Here is a 25,136-nt window from a genome sequence, read left to right on the forward strand (position 1 = left end):
CCTCAAGAACTGCAGAGACTACTGCAAGCACTGCTGCATCAACAAAATCCATCGCTGCCTCCACAAGATCTGCAACCCCAATAGGAGGATCAGAGACCATCGCATCTACTGCAGCACTAATGACAGCAAAAGAGACCACTGCATCCACTGCAGCACTTTCAAGTGGATCAGAGAACACCAAAGGCACTGCAGCACCTACAACAGTCACAGAGGCAACCACAAATACTGAATTGTCTAAAACAATTGCAGAGATCTCAACAAGTACTGCACCACATATAACCGTGGCAGGGACTACCATAACCTCTGGAACACCAATTACAACATCTGGGGTAACTGCATCTACTGCCCCACCTACAACTGTCCTAGAGACCACCAAAATTCGTCCAGCCACCACAGGTATTTTACCAGCTACAATGACCTCCACAAGTGCTGTAACTACCAAAAATGTAGCAGATAATACCTCACCAATTGTAGCAGCAACCACAGGAACAGTGACCACTTCATTCGCTACGGAGCCTACAACTGGACCAAAAACTACCAAAAGCACTCCAGCACCTACAACAGCTGCAGTGACAATCACAAGCGCTGCAGCATCTACAACAGTTGCAGAGAACTTAATAAGTTCTGCAACACTTATAACAGGGGCAGGGACCAAAACAGCAACTGCAGCACCAATCACAGGAACAGCCACAACAAATGAAAGATTTTCCACCACAAAAACTGCAGTGCCTATATCTGAAGCAGAGATCACCACAAGTATTGCAGCACATACCATAAGGTCAGAGGCTACCACAACCACTGTAGTACCAACCACAGGAGAAGGGATCACCACAAGCACTGCATATCAACCTATAACATCAAAAACAACAGCAGGCATTTCCGCGCCTTCCTTAGAAACAGAGACTACCAGAAGCACAGCAAAACCTTTCACAGCAGCAGAGACCACTAGAGGCACTGCAGGGTCCATTACAGCAGCAGGGACCACGGCAGCACTTGCTGCACTTACAAAGTCCAGCAGTGCCTTAGCCTTCATGAGTACAACTGCAGGTACAGTGTTTGCTGTGCTTTACATTAGACTGTAAGGGATCCCTCTACAAGTTCCACTGGCTTTTTATGATGTAATACTAACCTGTTACCTGCTATTAACTTATTTTTTCCTGTTCCCTTACCTATTTCTGCTTTCCTTTGTCCTCATTTCATCGTCACCCATTTCTTGCATTTTCTCTGTCATCTTTCTCAATGGCTTTTCGGGTGCTCTCATCGTTTCTCCATTTTGACTCTGCTAGCTCCCTATGTTTCTTCTCCTGCTTTTCTTCTTGTGTCTGTCTTCAGGCAGATCATTGGTTCAGTGCTGTAATGCATCCAATGCAGGCCTCCGTGGTATACCTCATGGGTAGGGAGGATAGATCACATTAATGTGTTTGCCTCTGAGATGAGAGCAACTTGCACTTCACAAGTTCAGTCCCCTGGCAGGGCTGTCTTATCCTTTCATCCTTCTATGGTCTATACATTGAGTATCATAAACATGGAGTAATAGTAATGCCATGTAAAGTGGACTTATTTAGAGCCCTTGTGCCAATGCTGTGCATGGCTCTGTAAGAAAGGAGAGCAGGTTGCGCTAGTCAGATAGCGGCAAGGCAGATGCAGAAACCTTTGGTGTTGATGGATGCAATTCAGAAGTACCCGTCACCTGTGTGCCGATATGAAAATCTCTAGGTTGTTTGTCCCTGGTATAGACTGGGATTGTAGAGTGTAAAAACGGACTGCTTGGATGTTGATAGAAGATGCAGCAGAAAGCGTTGAATCTTTAAGCCATGCTCTGCTTCACCCTCCAATCTGTGGCACCTCACTGGCACCTCCCAGAGCAAGATGAGCAGGCACGGCCAGGCGGTTGTGATTTCTTACACGCTATGGCTAAAAGGCAGTGTATGACAAGTTGAATTGTGTCATGTTTAAATCAATCAGAAGCATTTCTTTTCCTTCTGAGATCAGAGGAGTCTGTGTCATATGATGAGTAAGTTAGAGTGGGTGGTATTTCTGCCGCATTTACATGGAAAGTCTTCGAGCCCTGATGCCCTTTATCTGTGGCCTATTGGAAGGGGGCACAGCAGAATGGTTGGGGCACGTGATCTATCACTACACTATCAGTCTTCTCAGCGCTGTCTCAGTCATAGCTGCCATCTTGGCGCACCTTTTCTCAGGATATCTCTGTCAAACCTTAATTGCCTTTATATATTTATTTCATATTTATCCAAGTATCATCAGTAACAATACTGTGTTTAATGCAGTGGCAATAACCGAGGAGATTATCAATCCCGTCACTGAGAAGCCGGCTGAACAATTGCCCCAGGGGAATGCCACCACAACACAATGGACCTCAACTACCACAAGCTTGGCTGCTACCAGCACCACAGCGACCACTAAAGGTAGGACCAGTGGCTGCACAGCAACCCAAGTGCCATTGCCGCTCCATCATCTATTCCTAAAGGGAGAACTCGGGGGAATGCTGGGAGTGATGAGATTTAGGGGATGTAAAGGTTACCCTTTGAGCTTCGCCCACACCTGAAAGCCATGCCCTCCTCAACGCAAGATGTAGCCACCACGGGCTGACATCTCAGAAGCCTTCCATGTACGTTTAGATCTCGGAACTCTGGGCATATGTCATAAGGGGGCAGGGAGAGGGGAGAGCGTATGTGTTGACTGTGTGCAAGGCAAAAGGGACAGTGTAAACTGTGGCTGGTTTGGACATTTCCTGTGGGTAGAGTAGTGTATCCCTATGTTTCAATATCAGTGTGACTGACAGACACAGAATTGCACAGACGGATTCCCTGTGTAGGTGGTGCAAGCAGGTATCCCTCCCTCCCCCACTTGGGGCTCGCAGCATGGCTTCGCGAAGCTTAGGGAACCATGCTTGTGCAGAGTGCTCGAAGAAAGCCTGTTGCATCTCCCAAGAAACACTTCTGGTCCAGAGAAATTGTTAATACATGCCGTATTTTCAGACCACTATCAGTAAGAATAGCCAAGGCCTCGCTGTAGACAAGTGAGGTAAACCTCCATTTTAAATACGCAGAGCATCTTTTGGCCTTGGGTAGTCTCATTCTTCGGTGCTTATCTAGATGGAGCCTGGTATATGCCTGTTGCCTTGGCATTCAATGAATGTCTGTTTTCAGTGCCTCAAATATACAGATCCCCTTCTATTTGTATAATACATGTACCTGTTCAATGTTCAGCTCTCATTCAAGTTTAAAACAGTGTTACCATTAAAAACAAGTATGGGACACTTTCTTATCTTCCACAATATATTCTTCTCTGCCACAATTATAGGAACTATCAAAAGACCCGTAACACACATCTCAGAGCCACAGACCACCACAAGCACTGCATCACCAACCACAACAAGCACAGCAGCATCTATCACACCTCATCTGACCACCAAAAGCACTATGGCTCATACAACAAATGCAGAGACAACAATGCGGACATTGTCTACAACAGGTCCAGAAACGTCTGTAAGTGTGGTGACACCTATAACAGTAGCAGAGACTAGATCAACTACTGTAGGACCAACTACAGGAACAGAGACTATTTCATCTACTGCAACACCTACACCTGGATCAGAGACCACTAGAAGAGCTGTGGCATCTACAACAGCTACAGAGATCACTTCAAGCATTGCACCCTCTAGGATATCAGCAGAGACATCCACTAGTGTTCCATCCTCAACTTCTGAAACTGAGACCACAGTATCCACTGCAGCACATACAACTGGGAGAGAGACCACCAGGAGCACTACAGTATCTACAGCAGCACCAGATGTCGCTAAAAGTACAATTGCACCTACAACTGGACCAGAGACCACCAGAAACACTCCAGTGCCTACAACAAACCGAGGGGTAACTTCAAGTATTTCAGCATCATCAGAAACTTCAGCGACAACCAAAAGTACTGCTACATATTCAGCAGCCATCGGGGCATCCAAAAGTTCTGAAGCTTCAATGACAGGAGCAAAGGCCACCATCACCACTCTGACACGAACTGCAGTAACAGAGACTGCAGCACCAACCCCAATAACAGAGGCCAGTGCATCCACTGCAGCACCCACAACTGAATCAAGGATCACTAATATCACTCCAGCACCTACAACAGCTGCAGAGACAACCATGAGGACTGCTATGTCTACAACGGCGGCAGAGACCCCCACAAGTGTAGAGACCACAACAACCACTACTACACCAATAACAGGAACTAGGGCTACTGAATCCACTGCACCACCTACAACTGGCACAGAGGCCCCAATAAGCACTGCTCCATCTACAACAGCTGCTGAGATCACCAAAAGCACTGCACAATCTACAACAGCCGTAGAGACCTTCACAAGCACCACCAATCCTACACCAGTTATAGAGACCACCACAACCACTGCAGCATCAACAAAAGGAACAGGGACCAATGCATCTAATGTAGTATCCACAACTGTCCCTGATACTACCATAAGAACTGCAGCACCTACCACAGTGGCAGATATCACTATAATTACTGGACCATCCACAACAGTCACAGAGATCTCCACAAGCATGTCCACGCCTATAACAGGGGTGGAGTCTACCATAACCACAGCAGCACCAACTACAGTCACAGAGACTACCACAGGCTCTGCTGTACATACAACAGGAACAAAAACAGCCATGATTGTTGCAAAATCAACTGCTGGAGCAGGGATCTCCACAAGCAAGGTAGCACCTTCAACTGTGCCATCGATCACAAGAAACACTGCAGTGACTACAATAGCCCCAGAGACCATTCTAAGCACCTCGCCATCCTCAAGAACTGCAGAGACTACTGCAAGCACTGCTGCATCAACAAAATCCATCGCTGCCTCCACAAGATCTGCAACCCCAATAGGAGGATCAGAGACCATCGCATCTACTGCAGCACTAATGACAGCAAAAGAGACCACTGCATCCACTGCAGCACTTTCAAGTGGATCAGAGAACACCAAAGGCACTGCAGCACCTACAACAGTCACAGAGGCAACCACAAATACTGAATTGTCTAAAACAATTGCAGAGATCTCAACAAGTACTGCACCACATATAACCGTGGCAGGGACTACCATAACCTCTGGAACACCAATTACAACATCTGGGGTAACTGCATCTACTGCCCCACCTACAACTGTCCTAGAGACCACCAAAATTCGTCCAGCCACCACAGGTATTTTACCAGCTACAATGACCTCCACAAGTGCTGTAACTACCAAAAATGTAGCAGATAATACCTCACCAATTGTAGCAGCAATCACAGGAACAGTGACCACTTCATTCGCTACGGAGCCTACAACTGGACCAAAAACTACCAAAAGCACTCCAGCACCTACAACAGCTGCAGTGACAATCACAAGTGCTGCAGCATCTACAACAGTTGCAGAGAACTTAATAAGTTCTGCAACACTTATAACAGGGGCAGGGACCAAAACAGCAACTGCAGCACCAATCACAGGAACAGCCACAACAAATGAAAGATTTTCCACCACAAAAACTGCAGTGCCTGTATCTGAAACAGAGATCACCACAAGTATTGCAGCACATACCATAAGGTCAGAGGCTACCACAACCACTGTAGTACCAACCACAGGAGAAGGGATCACCACAAGCACTGCATATCAACCTATAACATCAAAAACAACAGCAGGCATTTCCGCGCCTTCCTTAGAAACAGAGACTACCAGAAGCACAGCAAAACCTTTCACAGCAGCAGAGACCACTAGAGGCACTGCAGGGTCCATTACAGCAGCAGGGACCACGGCAGCACTTGCTGCACTTACAAAGTCCAGCAGTGCCTTAGCCTTCATGAGTACAACTGCAGGTACAGTGTTTGCTGTGCTTTACATTAGACTGTAAGGGATCCCTCTACAAGTTCCACTGGCTTTTTATGATGTAATACTAACCTGTTACCTGCTATTAACTTATTTTTTCCTGTTCCCTTACCTATTTCTGCTTTCCTTTGTCCTCATTTCATCGTCACCCATTTCTTGCATTTTCTCTGTCATCTTTCTCAATGGCTTTTCGGGTGCTCTCATCGTTTCTCCATTTTGACTCTGCTAGCTCCCTATGTTTCTTCTCCTGCTTTTCTTCTTGTGTCTGTCTTCAGGCAGATCATTGGTTCAGTGCTGTAATGCATCCAATGCAGGCCTCCGTGGTATACCTCATGGGTAGGGAGGATAGATCACATTAATGTGTTTGCCTCTGAGATGAGAGCAACTTGCACTTCACAAGTTCAGTCCCCTGGCAGGGCTGTGTTATCCTTACATCCTTCTATGGTCTATACATTGAGTATCATAAACATGGAGTAATAGTAATGCCATGTAAAGTGGACTTATTTAGAGCCCTTGTGCCAATGCTGTGCATGGCTCTGTAAGAAAGGAGAGCAGGTTGCGCTAGTCAGATAGCGGCAAGGCAGATGCAGAAACCTTTGGTGTTGATGGATGCAATTCAGAAGTACCCGTCACCTGTGTGCCGATATGAAAATCTCTAGGTTGTTTGTCCCTGGTACAGACTGGGATTGTAGAGTGTAAAAACGGACTGCTTGGATGTTGATAGAAGATGCAGCAGAAAGCGTTGAATCTTTAAGCCATGCTCCGCTTCACCCTCCAATCTGTGGCACCTCACTGGCACCTCCCAGAGCAAGATGAGCAGGCACGGCCAGGCGGTTGTGATTTCTTACACGCTATGGCTAAAAGGCAGTGTATGACAAGTTGAATTGTGTCATGTTTAAATCAATCAGAAGCATTTCTTTACCTTCTGAGATCAGAGGAGTCTGTGTCATATGATGAGTAAGTTAGAGTGGGTGGTATTTCTGCCGCATTTACATGGAAAGTCTTCGAGCCCTGATGCCCTTTATCTGTGGCCTATTGGAAGGGGGCACCGCAGAATGGTTGGGGCACGTGATCTATCACTACACTATCAGTCTTCTCAGCGCTGTCTCAGTCATAGCTGCCATCTTGGCGCACCTTTTCTCAGGATATCTCTGTCAAACCTTAATTGCCTTTATATATTTATTTCATATTTATCCAAGTATCATCAGTAACAATACTGTGTTTAATGCAGTGGCAATAACCGAGGAGATTATCAATCCCGTCACTGAGAAGCCGGCTGAACAATTGCCCCAGGGGAATGCCACCACAACACAACGTACCTCAACTACTACAAGCTTGGCTGCTACCAGCACCACAGCGACCACTAAAGGTAGGACCAGTGGCTGCACAGCAACCCAAGTGCCATTGCCGCTCCATCATCTATTCCTAAGGGGAGAACTCGGGGGAATGCTGGGAGTGATGAGATTTAGGGGATGTAAAGGTTACCCTTTGAGCTTCGCCCACACCTGAAAGCCATGCCCTCCTCAACGCAAGATGTAGCCACCACGGGCTGACATCTCAGAAGCCTTCCATGTACGTTTAGATCTCGGAACTCTGGGCATATGTCATAAGGGGGCAGGGAGAGGGGAGAGCGTATGTGTTGACTGTGTGCAAGGCAAAAGGGACAGTGTAAACTGTGGCTGGTTTGGACATTTCCTGTGGGAAGAGTAGTGTATCCCTATGTTTATGGATCAGTGTCTCTGGCAGACACAGAATTGCACAGACGGATTCCCTGTGTAGGCGGTGCAAGCAGGTATCCCTCCCTCCCCCACTTGGGGCTCGCAGCATGGCTTCGCGAAGCTTAGGGAACCATGCTTGTGCAGAGTGCTCGAAGAAAGCCTGTTGCATCTCCCAAGAAACACTTCTGGTCCAGAGAAATTGTTAATACATGCCGTATTTTCAGACCACTATCAGTAAGAATAGCCAAGGCCTCGCTGTAGACAAGTGTGGTAAACCTCCATTTTAAATAAGCAGTGCATCTTTTGGCCTTGGGTAGTCTCATTCTTCGGTGCTTATCTAGATGGAGCCTGGTATATGCCTGTTGCCTTGGCATTCAATGAATGTCTGTTTTCAGTGCCTCAAATATACAGATCCCCTTCTATTTGTATAATACATGTACTTGTTCAATGTTCAGCTCTCATTCAAGTTTAAAACAATGTGACCATTGAAAAACAAGTATGGGACTCTTTCTAATCTTCCACAATATATTCTTCTCTGCCACAATTATAGGAACTATCAAAAGCACCGTAACACACATCTCAGAGCCACAGACCACCACAAGCACTGCATCACCTACCACAACAAGTACAGCAGCATCTACCACACCTCATCTGACCACCAAAATCACTATGGTTCCTACAACAAATGCAGAGACAACAATACAGACATTGTCTACAACAAGTCCAGAAACCTCTGTAAGTGTGGTGACACCTATAACAGTATCAGAGACTAGATCAACTACTGTAGGACCAACTACAGGAACAGAGACTATTTCATCTACTGCAACACCTACACCTGGACCAGAGACCACTAGAAGAGCTGTGGCATCTACAACAGCTACAGAGATCACTTCAAGCATTGCACCCTCTAGGATATCAGCAGAGACATCCACTAGTGTTGCATCCTCAACTTCTGAAACAGAGACCACAGTATCCACTGCATCACATACAACTGGGAGAGAGATCACCAGGAGCACTGCAGTGTCTACAGCAGCACCAGATGTCACTAAAAGTACAATTGCACCTACAAACGGGCCAAAAACCACCAGAAAGACTTCCGTGCCTACAACAGCTGCAGGGGTAACTTCAAGTATCTCAGCATCATTTGAAACATCAGAGACAACCAAAAGTACGGCTGCATATTCAACGGCCATAATGGCATCCACAAGTTCTGAAGCTTCAATGACAGGAGCAGAGACCACCATCACCACTGTGACACGAACTGCAGTAACAGAGACTGCTGCACCAACCACAATAACAGAGGCCAGTGCATCCACTGCAGCACCCACAACTGAATCAAGGATCACTAATATCACTCCAGCACCTACAACAGCTGCAGAGACAACCATGAGGACTGCAATGTCTACAACAGCGGCAGAGACCTCCACAAGTGCAGCAACACCTATAACTGTAGCAGAGACCACAACAACCACTACAACACCAATAACAGGAACTGGGGCTACTGCATCCACTGCACCACCTACAACTGGTGCAGAGACCTCACTAAGCACTGCAGCATCTACAACAACTGCAGAGATCACCAAAAGCACTGCACAATCTACTACAGTCGCAGAGACCTTCACAAGCCCCATTAATCCTACACCAGTAACAGAGACCACCACAACCACTGCAGCGCCAACAACAGGAAAAGGGACCAATGCATCTAATGCAGTATCCACAACTGTGCCTGATACCACTATAAGAACTGCAACACCTTCCACAGCTGCAGACATTGCCATGCGCACTGGACAATCCACAACAGTCACAGAGACCTCCACAAGCATGCCCATGCCTATGACAGGGGCAGAAGCCACCATAACCACAGCAGCACCAACTACAGGCGCAGTGTCTACCCAAGGGTCTGCTGTACCTACAACAGGAACAAAAACAACCATGATTGTTGGAAAATCAACTGCAGAAGCAGGTATCCCCACAAGCAATGTAGTACCTTCAACTGCGCCATCGATCACAAGAAACACTGCAGTGACTACAACAGCTCCAGAGACCATTATAAGCACCTCCCCATCCTCAAGAACTGCAGAGACTATCAGAAGCACTGATGCATCAACAAAATCCATTGCTTCCTCCACAAGATCTGCATCCCCAATGGGTGGATCAGAAACCATCCCATCCACTGCAGCACTAATGACAGCAAAAGAGACTACTGCATCGTCTGCAGCACTTACACCTGGGTTAGCGACCACCAAAGGCACTGTAGCACCTACAACAGCCACAGAGGCAACCAAAAGGACTACATTATCTAATACAGATGCAGACAACTCCACAAGTGCAACACCGCAAATAACAGTAGTGAAGACAACCACAGTCACTGCAACACCAAAAACAGGAAGTGGGACAACTTCATCTCCTGAACCACCTACAAATAGCCCAGAGAGCATCAGAAGCACTGCAGCATCTCCAACATCTCTAGAGACCAATACAGCTCCATCTGCATTTACAACGTTTGCAGAGACAACCAAAAGCACTACGGCATCTACAGCTAGATCTACAGCAACTACAGGAGTCTCCTTACATTCAGCAACTCCACTAACAGGAGCCACGACCAACATAGCCAATTCAGCACCAACGACAGGAACAAAGACCTCTATATCCACTGCATCTACCGTAGCATATACAGTTGGGAGGAAGACCACCAACAGTGCTTCAGCAACTACAACAGCTCCAGAGGTCACCAAAAGCACTGCACAATCAACAACAGCCACAATGAAGTTCACAAGCACAGCAAAACCTATAACAATAACAGAGACCGCTACAACCAGTGTTGCACCAATTACAGTAACAGAGACTTCTGTATCCACTGCACCTGCTGCAGCACAGACAACTATATCCGTAACCACCATAAGCACTTCAGCAACTACAATAGCTGCAGAGATTACCAAAATCACTTCTAAGTTTACAACAGTTGCAGAGACTTTCACAAGGGTAACAACTCCCATACCAGTAATAGAGACCACCACAACCACTGCAGCACGATCTACAGGAACAGGGGCAACTGCATCTACCGCAGTACCCACAACTGGACCAGATACCACCATAAACACTTCAGCATCCACCAAAGCTGCAGATATTACCAAAAGCACTGGACAGTCTACAACAGTGACAGAGTCCCCAACAGACACTGCCAAACGTATAACTGGGGCAGAGACCAACATAACCACGGCAGTACCACATAGAGGCACAGAGACTACAACATTCTCTGCTGCACCTACAACAGGAATGGAAACCACCACAAACATTGCAAAATCAACTGCAGCAGTAGGTAGCTCTCCAAGCAATGCAGCAGCTTCAACTGGGCCACTGACCACCAGAATGACTGCATTGACTACATCAGTTCCAGAGAACACTATAGGCACCTCACCGTCCTCAAGACCAGCAGAGACCCGCATAAGCACTGCTGCATCAACAAAAGCCATAGTGGCCTCTGTATCTCTAATAACCGGCCCAGAGACCATCACATCCAGTGCAACGCCCCTTACATCAAAGGAGAACACTGCATCCACTGCAGCACTTTCAAGTGGATCAGAGAACACCAAAGGCACTGCAGCACCCACAACAGTCACAGAGGCAACCACAAATACTGAATTGTCTAAAACAACTGCAGAGACCTCAGCAAGTGCTGCACCACATATAACCGTGGCAGGGACTACCATAACCTCTGGAACACCAATTACAACATCTGGGATAACTGCATCTACTGCCCCACCTACAACTGTCCCAGAGACCACCAAAATTCCTCCAGCCACCACAGGTATTTTACCAGCTACAATGACCTCCACAAGTGCTGTAACTACCAAAAAAGTAGAAGATAATACCTCACCCATTGTAGCAGCAGCCACAGGAACAGTGACCACTTCATTCGCTACGGAGCCTACAACTGGACCAAAAACTACCAAAAGCACTCCAGCACCTACAACCGCTGCAGTGACAATCACAAGCGCTGCAGCATCTACAACAGTTGCAGAGAACTTAAGTTCTGCAACACTTATAACAGGGGCAGGGACCAAAACAGCAACTGCAGCACCAATCACAGGAACAGCCATAACAATTGAAAGAGTTGCCACCACAAAAACTGCAGTGCCTATATCTGAAGCAAAGAACACCACAAGTATTGCAGCACATACCATAAGGTCAGAGGCTACCACAACCACTGTAGTACCAACCACAGGAGAAGGGATCACCACAAGCACTGCACATCAACCTATAACATCTAAAACAACAGCAGGCATTTCTGCACCTTCCTTAGAAACAGAGACTACCAGAAGCACAGCAAAACCTTTCACAGCAGCAGAGACCACTAGAGGCACTGCAGGGTCCATCACAGCAGCAGGGACCACCACAGCACTTGCTGCACTTACAAAGTCCACAAGTACCTCAGCCTTCATGAGTACAACAGCAGGTACAGTGTTTGCTGTGCTTTACATTACACTGTAAGCGATCCCTCTACAAGTTCAACTGGCTTTCTATGATGTAATACTAACCTGTTACCTGCTATTAACTTATTTACCCTGTTACCTTACCTATTTCTGCTTTCCTTTGTCCTCATTTCATCCTCACCCATCTCTTGCATTTTCTCTGTCATCTTTCTCAATGGCTTTTCGGGTGCTCTCATCGTTTCTCCATTTTGACTCTGCTAGCTCCCTCTGTTTCTTCTCCTGCTTTTCTTCTTGTGTCTGTCTTCAGGCAGATCATTGGTTCAGTGCTCTAATGCATCCAATGCAGGCCTCCGTGGTATACCTCATGGGTAGGGAGGATAGATCACATTAATGTGTTTGCCTCTGAGATGAGAGCAACTTGCACTTCACAAGTTCAGTCCCCTGGCAGGGCTGTCTTATCCTTTCATCCTTCTATGGTCTATACATTGAGTATCATAAAAATGGAGTAATAGTAATGACATGTAAAGTGGACTTATATAGCCCCCTTCTACCAATACTGTAGGCCTCGCTGTGCATGGCTCTGTAAGAAAGGAGAGCAGGTTGCGCTAGTCAGATAGCGGCAAGGCAGATGCAGAAACCTTTGGTGTTGATGGATGCAATTCAGAAGTACCCGTCACCTGTGTGCCGATATGAAAATCTCTAGGTTGTTTGTCCCTGGTACAGACTGGGATTGTAGAGTGTAAAAACGGACTGCTTGGATGTTGATAGAAGATGCAGCAGAAAGCGTTGAATCTTTAAGCCATGCTCCGCTTCACCCTCCAATCTGTGGCACCTCACTGGCACCTCCCAGAGCAAGATGAGCAGGCACGGCCAGGCGGTTGTGATTTCTTACACGCTATGGCTAAAAGGCAGTGTATGACAAGTTGAATTGTGTCATGTTTAAATCAATCAGAAGCATTTCTTTACCTTCTGAGATCAGAGGAGTCTGTGTCATATGATGAGTAAGTTAGAGTGGGTGGTATTTCTGCCGCATTTACACGGAAAGTCTTCGAGCCCTGATGCCCTTTATCTGTGGCCTATTGGAAGGGGGCACCGCAGAATGGTTGGGGCACGTGATCTATCACTACACTATCAGTCTTCTCAGCGCTGTCTCAGTCATAGCTGCCATCTTGGTGCACCTTATCTCAGGATATCCCTGTCAAACCTTAATTGCCTTTATATATTTATTTCATATTTATCCAAGTATCATCAGTAACAATACTGTGTTTAATGCAGTGGCAATAACCGAGGAGATTATCAATCCCGTCACTGAGAAGCCGGCTGAACAATTGCCCCAGGGGAATGCCACCACAACACAACGGACCTCAACTACCACAAGCTTGGCTGCTACCAGCACCACAGCGACCACTAAAGGTAGGACCAGTGGCTGCACAGCAACCCAAGTGCCATTGCTGCTCCATCATCTATTCCTAAGGGGAGAACTCGGGGGAATGCTGGGAGTGATGAGATTTAGGGGATGTAAAGGTTACCCTTTGAGCTTCGCCCACACCTGAAAGCCATGCCCTCCTCAACGCAAGATGTAACCACCACGGGCTGACATCTCAGAAGCCGTCCATGTACGTTTAGATCTCGGAACTCTGGGCATATGTCATAAGGGGGCAGGGAGAGGGGAGAGCGTATGTGTTGACTGTGTGCAAGGCAAAAGGGACAGTGTAAACTGTGGCTGGTTTGGACATTTCCTGTGGGAAGAGTAGTGTATCCCTATGTTTATGGATCAGTGTGACTGACAGACACAGAATTGCACAGACGGATTCCCTGTGTAGGTGGTGCAAGCAGGTATCCCTCCCTCCCCTACTTGGGTCTCGCAGAATGGCTTCGCGAAGCTTAGGGAACCATGCTTGTGCAGAGTGCTCGAAGAAAGCCTGTTGCATCTCCCAAGAAATACTTCTGGTCCAGAGAAATTGTTAATACATGCAGTATTTTCAGACCACTATCAGTAGGAATAGCCAAGGCCTCGCTGTAGACAAGTGTGGGAAACCTCCATTTTAAATAAGCAGTGCATCTTTTCGCCTTGGGCGGTCTCACTCTTTGGTGCTTCTCTAGATGGAGCCTGGTATACGCCTGTTGCCTTGGCATTCAGTGAACTTCTGTTTTCAGTGCCTCAAATATACAGATCCCCTTCTATTTGTATAATACATGTACCTGTTCAATGTTCAGCTCTCATTCAAGTTTAAAACAGTGTTACCATTAAAAACAAGTATGGGACACTTTCTTATCTTCCACAATATATTCTTCTCTGCCACAATTATAGGAACTATCAAAAGCACCGTAACACACATCTCAGAGCCACAGACCACCACAAGCACTGCATCACCTACCACAACAAGCACAGCAGCATCTATCACACCTCATCTGACCACCAAAAGCACTATGGCTCATACAACAAATGCAGAGACAACAATGCGGACATTGTCTACAACAGGTCCAGAAACGTCTGTAAGTGTGGTGACACCTATAACAGTAGCAGAGACTAGATCAACTACTGTAGGACAAACTACAGGAACAGAGACTATTTCATCTACTGCAACACCTACACCTGGATCAGAGACCACTAGAAGAGCTGTGGCATCTACAGCAGCTGCAGAGATCACTTCAAGCATTGCACCCTCTAGGATATCAGCAGAGACATCCACTAGTGTTGCATCCTCAACTTCTGAAACTGAGACCACAGTATCCACTGCAGCACATACAACTGGGAGAGAGACCACCAGGAGCACTACAGTATCTACAGTAGCACCAGATGTCGCTAAAAGTACAATTGCACCTACAACTGGACCAGAGACCACCAGAAACACTCCAGTGCCTACAACAAACCGAGGGGTAACTTCAAGTATTTCAGCATCATCAGAAACTTCAGCGACAACCAAAAGTACTGCTACATATTCAGCAGCCATCGGGGCATCCAAAAGTTCTGAAGCTTCAATGACAGGAGCAAAGGCCACCATCACCACTCTGACACGAACTGCAGTAACAGAGACTGCAGCACCAACCCCAATAACAGAGGCCAGTGCATCCACTGCAGCACCCACAACTGAATCAAGGATCACTAATATCACTCCAGCACCTACAACAACTGCAGAGACAACCATGAGGACTGCTATGTCTACAACGGCGGCAGAGACCCCCACAAGTGTAGAGACCACAACAACCACTACTACACCAATAACAGGAACTAGGGCTACTGAATCCACTGCACCACCTACAACTGGCACAGAGGCCCCAATAAGCACTGCTCCATCTACAACAGCTGCTGAGATCACCAAAAGCACTGCACAATCTACAACAGCCGTAGAGACCTTCACAAGCACCACCAATCCTACACCAGTTACAGAGACCACCACAACCACTGCAGCATCAACAAAAGGAACAGGGACCAATGCATCTAATGTAGTATCCACAACTGTCCCTGATACTACCATAAGAACTGCAGCACCTACCACAGTGGCAGATATCACTATAATTACTGGACCATCCACAACAGTCACAGAGATCTCCACAAGCATGTCCACGCCTATAACAGGGGTGGAGTCTACCATAACCACAGCAGCACCAACTACAGTCACAGAGACTACCACAGGCTCTGCTGTACATACAACAGGAACAAAAACAGCCATGATTGTTGCAAAATCAACTGCTGGAGCAGGGATCTCCACAAGCAAGGTAGCACCTTCAACTGTGCCATCGATCACAAGAAACACTGCAGTGACTACAATAGCCCCAGAGACCATTCTAAGCACCTCGCCATCCTCAAGAACTGCAGAGACTACTGCAAGCACTGCTGCATCAACAAAATCCATCGCTGCCTCCACAAGATCTGCAACCCCAATAGGAGGATCAGAGACCATCGCATCTACTGCAGCACTAATGACAGCAAAAGAGACCACTGCATCGGCTGCAGCACTTACAACTGGGTTAGCAACCACCAAAATCACTGCAGCATCTGCAACTGCCACAGAGGCAACCAACAGTACTGCATTATCTAATACAGCTGCAGATACCTCCACAAGTGGTCCACCACAAATAACAGTAGTGGAGACAACCGCCGTCACTGCAACACCAAAAATAGGAACTGGGACAACTTCATCTCGTAAACCTCCTACAACTAGCCCAGAGAGCATCAGAAGCACTGCAGCATCTCCAACATCTCTAGAGACCAATACAGCTCCATCTGCATTTACAACGTTTGCAGAGACAACCAAAAGCACTACGGCATCTACAGCTAGATCTACAGCAACTACAGGAGTCTCCTTACATTCAGCAACTCCACTAACAGGAGCCACGACCAACATAGCCAATTCAGCACCAACGACAGGAACAAAGACCTCTATATCCACTGCATCTACTGTAGCATATACAGTGGGAAGCAAGACCACCAGCAGTGCTTCAGCAACTACAACAGCTCCAGAGGTCACCAAAAGCACTGCACAATCAACAACAGCATTAACATTTATAACTTCAAAAACAATCACAGGCACAGTGGCAAGAACCATAGCAACAGAGCCGTTGAGAAGCACAGCAAGACCAATCACATCTGTAAAGACCACTGGAAGCACTGTAGGATCCATCACAGGCACAGAGACCACCACAATCACTGTATCACCTTCTACACTTACAAAGTCCATCAGTGCATCAATGTCCACGGGAACAGCTGCAGGTACAGTCCTTTGTTGGTGTTTACATGCAAGATCACTACTGTAAGGGATACCTCTCCAAGCTCAGCTGGTTTTGTATTGTGAATTGCTTGCAGGCTAACTGTTATTAATTTCAGTGTCCCGTTCGCATCCTTTTTTGTGCTGCTCCATTTCTTCTCATGTCATCATTCTGCACCTCTTGCTTTTCGCAGTCACAATTGAAAACTACTACAGACCTGCTCTCACAATTTCCCCCTCACCTTCCCTTTGTACTTTTCTTCCCTATTTTCTTCTTGTGCCTTTTTGTCTTTGGGGTTGTCTTTGGCTGGGTCTGTGGCTCAGTGAGCAAATGCTTGCAATACAGCATCTTGTGTTTCCTCATGGGTAGTGTGCATAGCTCATGATTAATGAGCTGGCCTTTGACATGAAAACATCTTCTCTTTGAATCCTGAGGGAGGGCCGACCTAGGCTGCCATCCTTTTGAGGTTAATAAAGTCAGTATTATTACAATGGGGTAATAATAACACTTAGAAGCTCAACATCCAAAAGGAAGCGCTATTTATGAACATACATTAGTATTATCATGGTCACAGGGTCGAATTCTAGGTAGTTGCGCTGAGCCCTTCATCCTTCCGAGGTTGATCAAACCTTGCACCATTTAGTTGGGTATTGATTAACATCTGTTAGCAGCCCCATGATGCCCTACGAGCTCCATAAATACACCTGTTATGTTTTGCATCAGTCAATTAAATTCACAGCGGCAAAGTCCTGTGGACAGTCACGTGTTGGACTGACAGCTTGACAGAGGTGGCACCACACAACCAAATGATATTGCAGCAAACAGCGTAAATCTTTGCATTAAAAACAATCGGAACACATTCTGGATCACTCTTTCCCCCACCTGGGTGCCCCAGGTCAGAAATGTATCTAAAGTGTATATGATCTTTATTTATTATGTTCTTTGGAGGCTATATTCGCGTTAATGTTTTGTTTCCAGCGCTTTGCCGAATAGAAAAGAAAATCGTTAGCCCTTTAGGTTGTGCTAAGCTTTATGCGCGTGGCCAGTATTACAGCCCATTGCCAAAATGATTAGGAACAGGAAGATACCATATAACATGGGTTCAATTTGAGATACAATTCACCAAAAAATACAAAAATCATTGAAGAAGCCCATATATATATATATATATATATATATATATATATATATATATATATATATATATATATATTGTTTTTTTTTGTTGATGTTGCAATCAGAGGAGTCTGTATGAAGTGAATAACATTTCTGCAGCATTTGTACAGAATGCCCACGAGTCCTGGTGCAATTCTACTGTGGCCTACAGGAAGGTGCCACAATCGGACGGTTGGGGCACGTGATATATCACTCAACCATCAGTCTTAGCAGTGCTTTCTCTATCATGGCTGCCATCTTGGAGCGTCTAATCTCTGGTTGTATTTATCCAAATGTCATTAGTAATACAACTATGTTTACTACAGGGCCAATAGCAGAGGTGATTATCAATCCTGTCACTGAGAAGCCGGCACAACAACTTCCCCAAGGGAACACTACCACAACACAACGCACCTCAACTACCACAACCGTGGGCCTCATTACAAGTCCGGCGGTAACCTGATGGTTTTTCCGGCTCGGTTACCGCTGGATCGTATTACCATTCCACCCCTGTGATTCCTGGAATTACCAGGGCATTACGACCCCGGTGTCCTGGGAATTCCGGAGGCGGAATTCGGTAAATCCCTATTCCCATTGAGTCCGATAGGACTCAATGGGAATGGGGACCATGGAAACAGCGGCACCATCTCATGATGGTGCCGGTGTTTCCACGTCCGCCTGCAGGTGGGCGGTGTTAAACCCGCCAGGTCAGACCTGGTGGGAATGACACCTCCGCCTGCAGGACTGGAGATCACCCGGTATGGAAACAACGATGGCGGCGGGTTTACCTCCAGCGTTATTTCCATACCGGTGACTCGTAATGAGGCCCCTTGTCTTCTGCAAGCACCACAGCGACCACTAAAGGTAGGGCCATTGGCTGTGCAGCAATCCAAGTGCCATTGGGGCTGCTTCATCTATTCTTAAAGGAACAACTCTGGGCTCTTGCCACATCTAAAAGGTGTGCCATCCTCACTGTAAAATTTAGCCAGCATGTGATGGAGGCGCTGCACCCTGACATGGCTGTTTTTTTATGGGGGGCAAGAAGTGGCACGCGCATAGGTGTTGTTGCCCATGTTCCAAGCAACAGGCAAAGTGTTAGCTGCAGCTAATGAATTGTGTGACGAGGTGTAAAAGTGCATCTCTATTTTCCTCTATCGGTGCCGGGCAGTCACAGAATGGTGCAGGCAGATTCACGGTATAAGTAAGCATGACCCGCTAATCCACTTTGGAGTTGCACAAATGATTTCACAAAGCTCAGGAAAGCAGATTTGTACACATCACCCAAGGAACGCCAGTTGCATCTCCCAGGATCCACTCTGGTCCAATGAAACTGTGAAATTGGACACTATCCCTTGAGGAGCTACCTCCGAGCGGTAGCTAAGTGTGGGAAACCTCCCTTTTAAATCAGCAGCGAACCTTTTTTGACTTTGGGTAATATTACTATTCGGTGCTTGTCCAGATGGGTCCAGGCATATGACTATTTTCTGTGCGCAAATATACAGATCAGCATCTATGTTCATAATCCACAAACGTGTTCAAAATTCAGTCCTAATTCAAGATTAAGCCCAAATCTCTGACACTTTCTGATCTTTCACAATATATTCTTCTCTAGCCCATGCACATGCATTATCAAATGTACTGTTACTCACACCACAGTTCATTGCAAGCACTGTAGCACGTACCACAGCTCAACTGACCACCACAAGCACCACAGACCCGACTGTAAGAACAGATACTTTAAGCACCATAACTCCTGCCACTGCTTGTTCAGCTACAGTGACAGGGCAAGCCCTTCTGTGTCCCCCATTGGACCAGGCGATACGACATCCACCAAAGTTCTCACTACATCAGCGGCAATGGACACACACTCTGTCCTATCTATCACCGCTGCAGAGCTCACCACAGCAGTGTTTACCATAGCAACAGAGATGATGACAAGTTCTTCCTTACCTCCCACAGCTGCAATGACCACCCCAAGCACAACTGTGCCTTCCACTGCTCCCGGGACAGCTTCATCAAATGGCACCCTAATAGACACCCGCCACGCAAAGCAGACCACTGGTATGGGAACAGCCACAGCAGCAAGAACCGGGCTTTCAATAACAACTGCCACTACTGTCTCTGCCAGTAACACATCCCCACCACAGGCCAGCCTAACTACTGGTGACAAGCATTTGTGCCACAATGTTAGAGATAAGGGTTAATCATAATCACGAATGGTCACTCCCCACACCACCTTGTCTCTTTTCCACCATGTCCCATGTTCATGTACAGTGACCCACTACATTGAACCCAGAGTTTCGCTTTATAAGGTGTCCACAAATAGTGGCAGGCGGGAGCTATACAAGACCACCTACATTACATTATAACACCAAAAACAAAGTATATGGTCAAAGAAATTGAGTAGTCCCGCCGATATTTCTCAGAGAGGAAAGGCAATGGTTGATGTGATACAAAATGTTGAAATACAAAGCGTGGCACCTAAGTGTACACAGAGTAGCAAAGGGAAGGTAAAAGGGGAGACTGGGAAAGAGATGTGGAATAGAGAGACACAGAGAGAGAGAGGCGTTTGAGTGTGTTTATGTGCATGAGAGAAAGACTGAGAGGAAGCGAGAGACGTAGAGAGAATGGCAGCAAGAGATGTCCAGATCCCAGTATACCAGTAAATGGATGCCATAGAGACCACTGGATCATTCACAACAGAATGCAGGGTATTTCAGTCTGAAAGGTGGAAGAGTACATTTCACAATTCCAACAGGTAGCCTGCACCAGCAGAACCTGCTCAACACTAACATACCGTATGTTCCTCACTAGGCATCACACCAACTGAAGAGGTCGTTGTAAAGGTCACCGAGAAACCAATTCAGCAACCCAATGCTGGAAACACCACCACACAATCAAAAACTTCCACAGCTGCAACTTCCACTAGCAGAGCAACTGCCACTCGTCCAACAACCAGCACCACTACGACTGCCACAACCACCCCAACTCCGGTGATCATAGGTAAGTCCTCCCTCATATTGCCAGAAAGGTTTGGCATTACTGTGTAGTGTTTTCTCCCAGACCTGGACCTGTGGAGTTGATAGTCAATCAGTTTTCATGAAGGGTTTAGATGTATCCTGGCCATCGAGAAGGAGGGGCAGGACCACCTTCTAGGAATGTGTCCTGTGCTCATTGCACTGGAGATGGTCCCCACAATTAAGCCTATTCTGTACCCGCCATGTGCGCCAATGCTTTTTTAGAAAGGAATTGCTTAAGGCATTGCTTAAGTCACTGGTTGCAGATGTGCTCTATCCTTTGCTCAAAGAATTTGCCCCACTCATGGGTCTTTGATCAGTGGTCATAGCTCTGGTATCCTTCCTGTTGCCTTCTGATCACATATAAAAGTTGAACACGGCTGGCATGTAGATGGGTTGGCAGTAGATCAGCAGTAGAACCTCTATGTGCATTTAGTGTGTCGCTTCCGTGTGGTTGTTCAGTTGCGGTTCAGAATCCTGCATCTTGAAGACCTAACCGACACTGAGTATATTGTGATACGGCAAGAGTAGCTTCAACCAAACCACACTCTCCCCTGCTCCCCCCACACACACACACACAATTAACACTCCCGTCACATAACATCTTGGGAGATCCCCATCCTTGTGCGGGCAGTGTAAGTGTTCAATAGCAAATAGAGGGGTCATTGTGAAGAAGCAAGACTTAAAGGGGGCAGAGGGATGTGTTCCATTAAAATGGTCCACAAAGCAATGGTCAGTAGATGGTCTATCAGACACAAATGGAAAAAGGACGGGGCTGAACCTCTGGCCATTGATATTTTAATATAAAGATATTTCTGAGGGGCTAGGCTTAACTGTTGAGGAAGAAAGTCATTTAAAAAATCCAACCCTGAAAGCTCTGTTTTCCTCGGTTTTCTCATCTGCCTGGTTTGACCAGCCAGTGGTTTGGGAAGTCGAAGACTATAAGACTTATGCATTGTGTTGCTGCTTCTCTTAATTTACACTGCTGATGAAGGCCAGACTCTGAGATCCTATCTGCAAGATTAACTCTGTTTTCTGATTCTCTGTTTGACTTTAGGGAAGGAGACAGGGAGCCCCGTGAACAGCACCACGGCTATTACTACAAGAGCTGCTGCAGTGGGTGTCACCACAACACCCATCACAGGCAGCATCACCACCGCTCTGGCTGTCACTGGAAGCACCACCAGGCTTGGAAGCACAGTTACAAGTGCGAGCTTCACCACTGCACCTGAAATCACAAGGAGTAGAACATCAGTCTCTCCTGCGAACATCACCACTCCAGGAAGCACAGCCACATTACCCGGCATCTTCACAGGGATCATCTCTACAGGTGCCAATGGGGCCACTGCCACAGCATCTGCTGTCACCAAGACTGTGGCTATTACTGGGAGCACAACTGCAACCACTGTTACAGGAACCATTGGGAACACCACCACAGCATCTGCAGTCACCCTTTCTGCAGCAGCTTCAGGGAGCACAACTGCAACCACTGCTAAAGGAACCACTGGGAACACCACCATAGCACCTGCTGTCACAAACTCTGCAACTGTTACAGGAAACATTACTGCAACCACTGCTAAAGGAACCACTGGGAACACAACCACTGTATCTTCTGTCACCCCTTCTGCAGCAATTACTGGGACCACAACTGCAACCCCTGTAACAGGAACCACTAGGAACACCACCACAACAACTGCTGTCACCCCTTCTGCAGCTGTTTCAGGGAGCATAACTGCAACCACTGCTAAAGGAGGATCCTCTGGGAACACCACCACAGCATCTGCTGTCGCCCCTTCTGCAGCTGTTTCAGGGAGCATAACTGCAACCACTGTTACAGGAACCACTGGGAACACCACCATAGCACCTGCTGTCACAACCTCTGCAACGATTACAGGGAATAGTACCGCAACCACTGCTAAAGTACCGACTAGGAACACCACCACAGCATCTGGTGTCACCCCTTCTGCAGCAATTACTGGGAGCGCATCTGCAACCACAGTTACAGGAACCACTGGGAACACCACCAGAGCATCTTCTGTCACAACATCTGCAGCTATTACAGTGAATATTAATGCAACCACAGCTACAGGAACCACTGGGAACACCAGCACAGCATCTGCTGTTACCACTTCCGCAGCTATTTTGGGAAATGTTACTGCAACCACATCTACTGGAACCACTTGGAACAGCACGACTGCAGCTGCTGATACCACCTCTGCAACTGTTACTTGGAATACAACTGCAACCTTTCCTACAGGATCCACTGGGAACACCACTACAGCTGAGATGGTAAAGACACCAATCAGCATCTTTTCGACATCTGCCAATGAAAGCACAACCTCATGGACAACCACAAGCACAGCCACCATGGTTCCCGTACTCCCAGGCCCTGCACTCGTGGACTTCACAGTCAACTTCACAATAGTGCAGGTTGCCTTTAATGATGACTTAAAAAATCACAGCTCACAACTCTATTCTTCAATGTCATCGGACATCCTTCCTATGGTAAGTGCCTGCCTAACAAATCATGTACCTTGATTATTTCATTTTATGCAACAAGATGTCTTCTGGGTAATGGGTTGGGAGGGTGTAAAGGGAGATAGTACCCAAGAAGATTTTCGATTGTCAAACCCAATTTACTGGAGGCCCTGCAAGGTAATAATAACTGGTGCTGACGTTTCTAGTTTTAGTGGCTGTGCCTGCCACACCAAGGCGTAGGCTTTATGAGGCCTTGATGGGAGAATGAGGTGACTGTTAAGCGCGTCCAATCATGCTCTTCTCAGAGTTGGTTAACAGAGTATCACGGATGTATCTCAGGTATACGCCATTTCCTGGTAATATGTTAAACTGAGTTCCAGACTGTAAAGTGTAAACTGTGATTCCCATAAGGCAAATGTGTCATAACTGCTGATTGGGCCGTGACTCAAGCCTTGAACTGTGATTGGCTCATCTCAGAACAGTGGCAAAGCTAGCAACAACGTGTCTCCTCCCCCAGATATTGAAGTGACGCTCAAGTCTCCATAAAATGACTTCATGATGTGGCCAGTACATGTGGTCACTCAGAAATCGCAGCAAGTTAGGTAAACAGGCACAGATGTAATGAGAATTACTGGCATACTTAAATCAGTGTTTCTCTTATGCATTGCCTTTGTAAAAATAATCTTTGGGCTGTCTGATGAATTTTTCCTAATTTTGGGCATCCTGTTGAATTTTTGCTAATCTTTGGGCTGCCTGGTGAATTTCTTTCTAATCTTTGGGCTGCCTGGTGAATTTCTTTCTAATCTTTGGTCTGTCTGGTGAATTTTTCCTCATCTTTGGGCTGTCTGATGAATTTTTGCTCATTTTGGGCATCCTGTTGAATTTTTGCTAATCTTTGAGCTGTCTGGTGAATTTCTTTCTAATCTTTGGGCGGTCTGGTGAATTTCTTTCTAATCTTTGGGCGGTCTGGTGAATTTGTCCTCATCTTTGGGCTGTCTGGTGAATTTGTCCTCACCTTTAGGCTGTCTGGTGAAGTTTTGCTAGTCACTTGTATTGTGCCATCTTCAGGTGATAGGAGTCCTTCAGAAGGCTACCTTGTCATCCAGTGCAGGAGGGCAGGGGATCAGTGAGAGGTGGAATGGGGGTTTACCAATGACATTGCACTTCAAGGAGGGGCGTTTGCTGCTTTTAGTCTGCTGAAAAATCACTTGTGAAAGATGTGATGGAAAAGGTAAATAAAATTGCCCTGGGTGTATAAAAGCTGTGGATCCAGGTGATGGTCGAATATTTTTGGAGACCCTAAATGGATAAAGTGTTTTATACAAATTGTGAGCAACTTTCTTTTCTTTCCCTCATTAATATTCCCTCCGCTTGTCTTATTTCTCTTTGGGTTGACTTTTGATCCAAAGTACATTTTACTAGGGGGGTCCCGCATTATGGTCGATCTTTAGCAATCTCACTTTAGGTCGTGTGTATCTTTCAGAGGCCGACCTTTGAACCTGCTTATGGATATCCGAGGGCATTTGTTCTGCCTTCAGACTTTAGGTTTCTCCAGGAAATGGTGAGCGTCGAACCAGCTGAGGCAGGGGACAGGTGCCACGATAGGATTCACCTGGCTGTAGATTTCCTTGTTTGAAAGACTGAGGGAGAAAAACACGGCCACTTAAAACTGGCATCTTCCTGGCAGAAGAATAAACACATACGTTACGTGTTTAATACCATGTAAGAAAAAAGGGTGGGAGGCAACGAA

General features: G+C 46.6%; 1 protein-coding gene across 1 annotated transcript in view; it reads left to right on the top strand.

Annotated features, from left to right (window-relative positions):
• The window catches only part of LOC138497794 (mucin-3B-like), a 261,045-nt gene that overhangs the window by 221,274 nt on the left and 14,635 nt on the right, over nt 1-25,136 (top strand). Inside the window, exons 16-22 of the mRNA XM_069621499.1 lie at nt 2,289-2,426; nt 7,107-7,244; nt 8,144-12,049; nt 13,302-13,439; nt 14,338-16,740; nt 20,706-20,894; nt 21,966-23,413. Coding sequence (XP_069477600.1) covers nt 2,289-2,426; nt 7,107-7,244; nt 8,144-12,049; nt 13,302-13,439; nt 14,338-16,740; nt 20,706-20,894; nt 21,966-23,413 — 8,360 coding nt within the window. The remainder of the gene's footprint in view (nt 1-2,288; nt 2,427-7,106; nt 7,245-8,143; nt 12,050-13,301; nt 13,440-14,337; nt 16,741-20,705; nt 20,895-21,965; nt 23,414-25,136) is intronic.

This window comes from Ambystoma mexicanum, chromosome 1p (genome assembly GCF_040938575.1).
Source record: "Ambystoma mexicanum isolate Mex_15411 chromosome 1p, UKY_AmexF1_1, whole genome shotgun sequence".
Lineage (NCBI taxonomy): Eukaryota > Metazoa > Chordata > Amphibia > Caudata > Ambystomatidae > Ambystoma > Ambystoma mexicanum.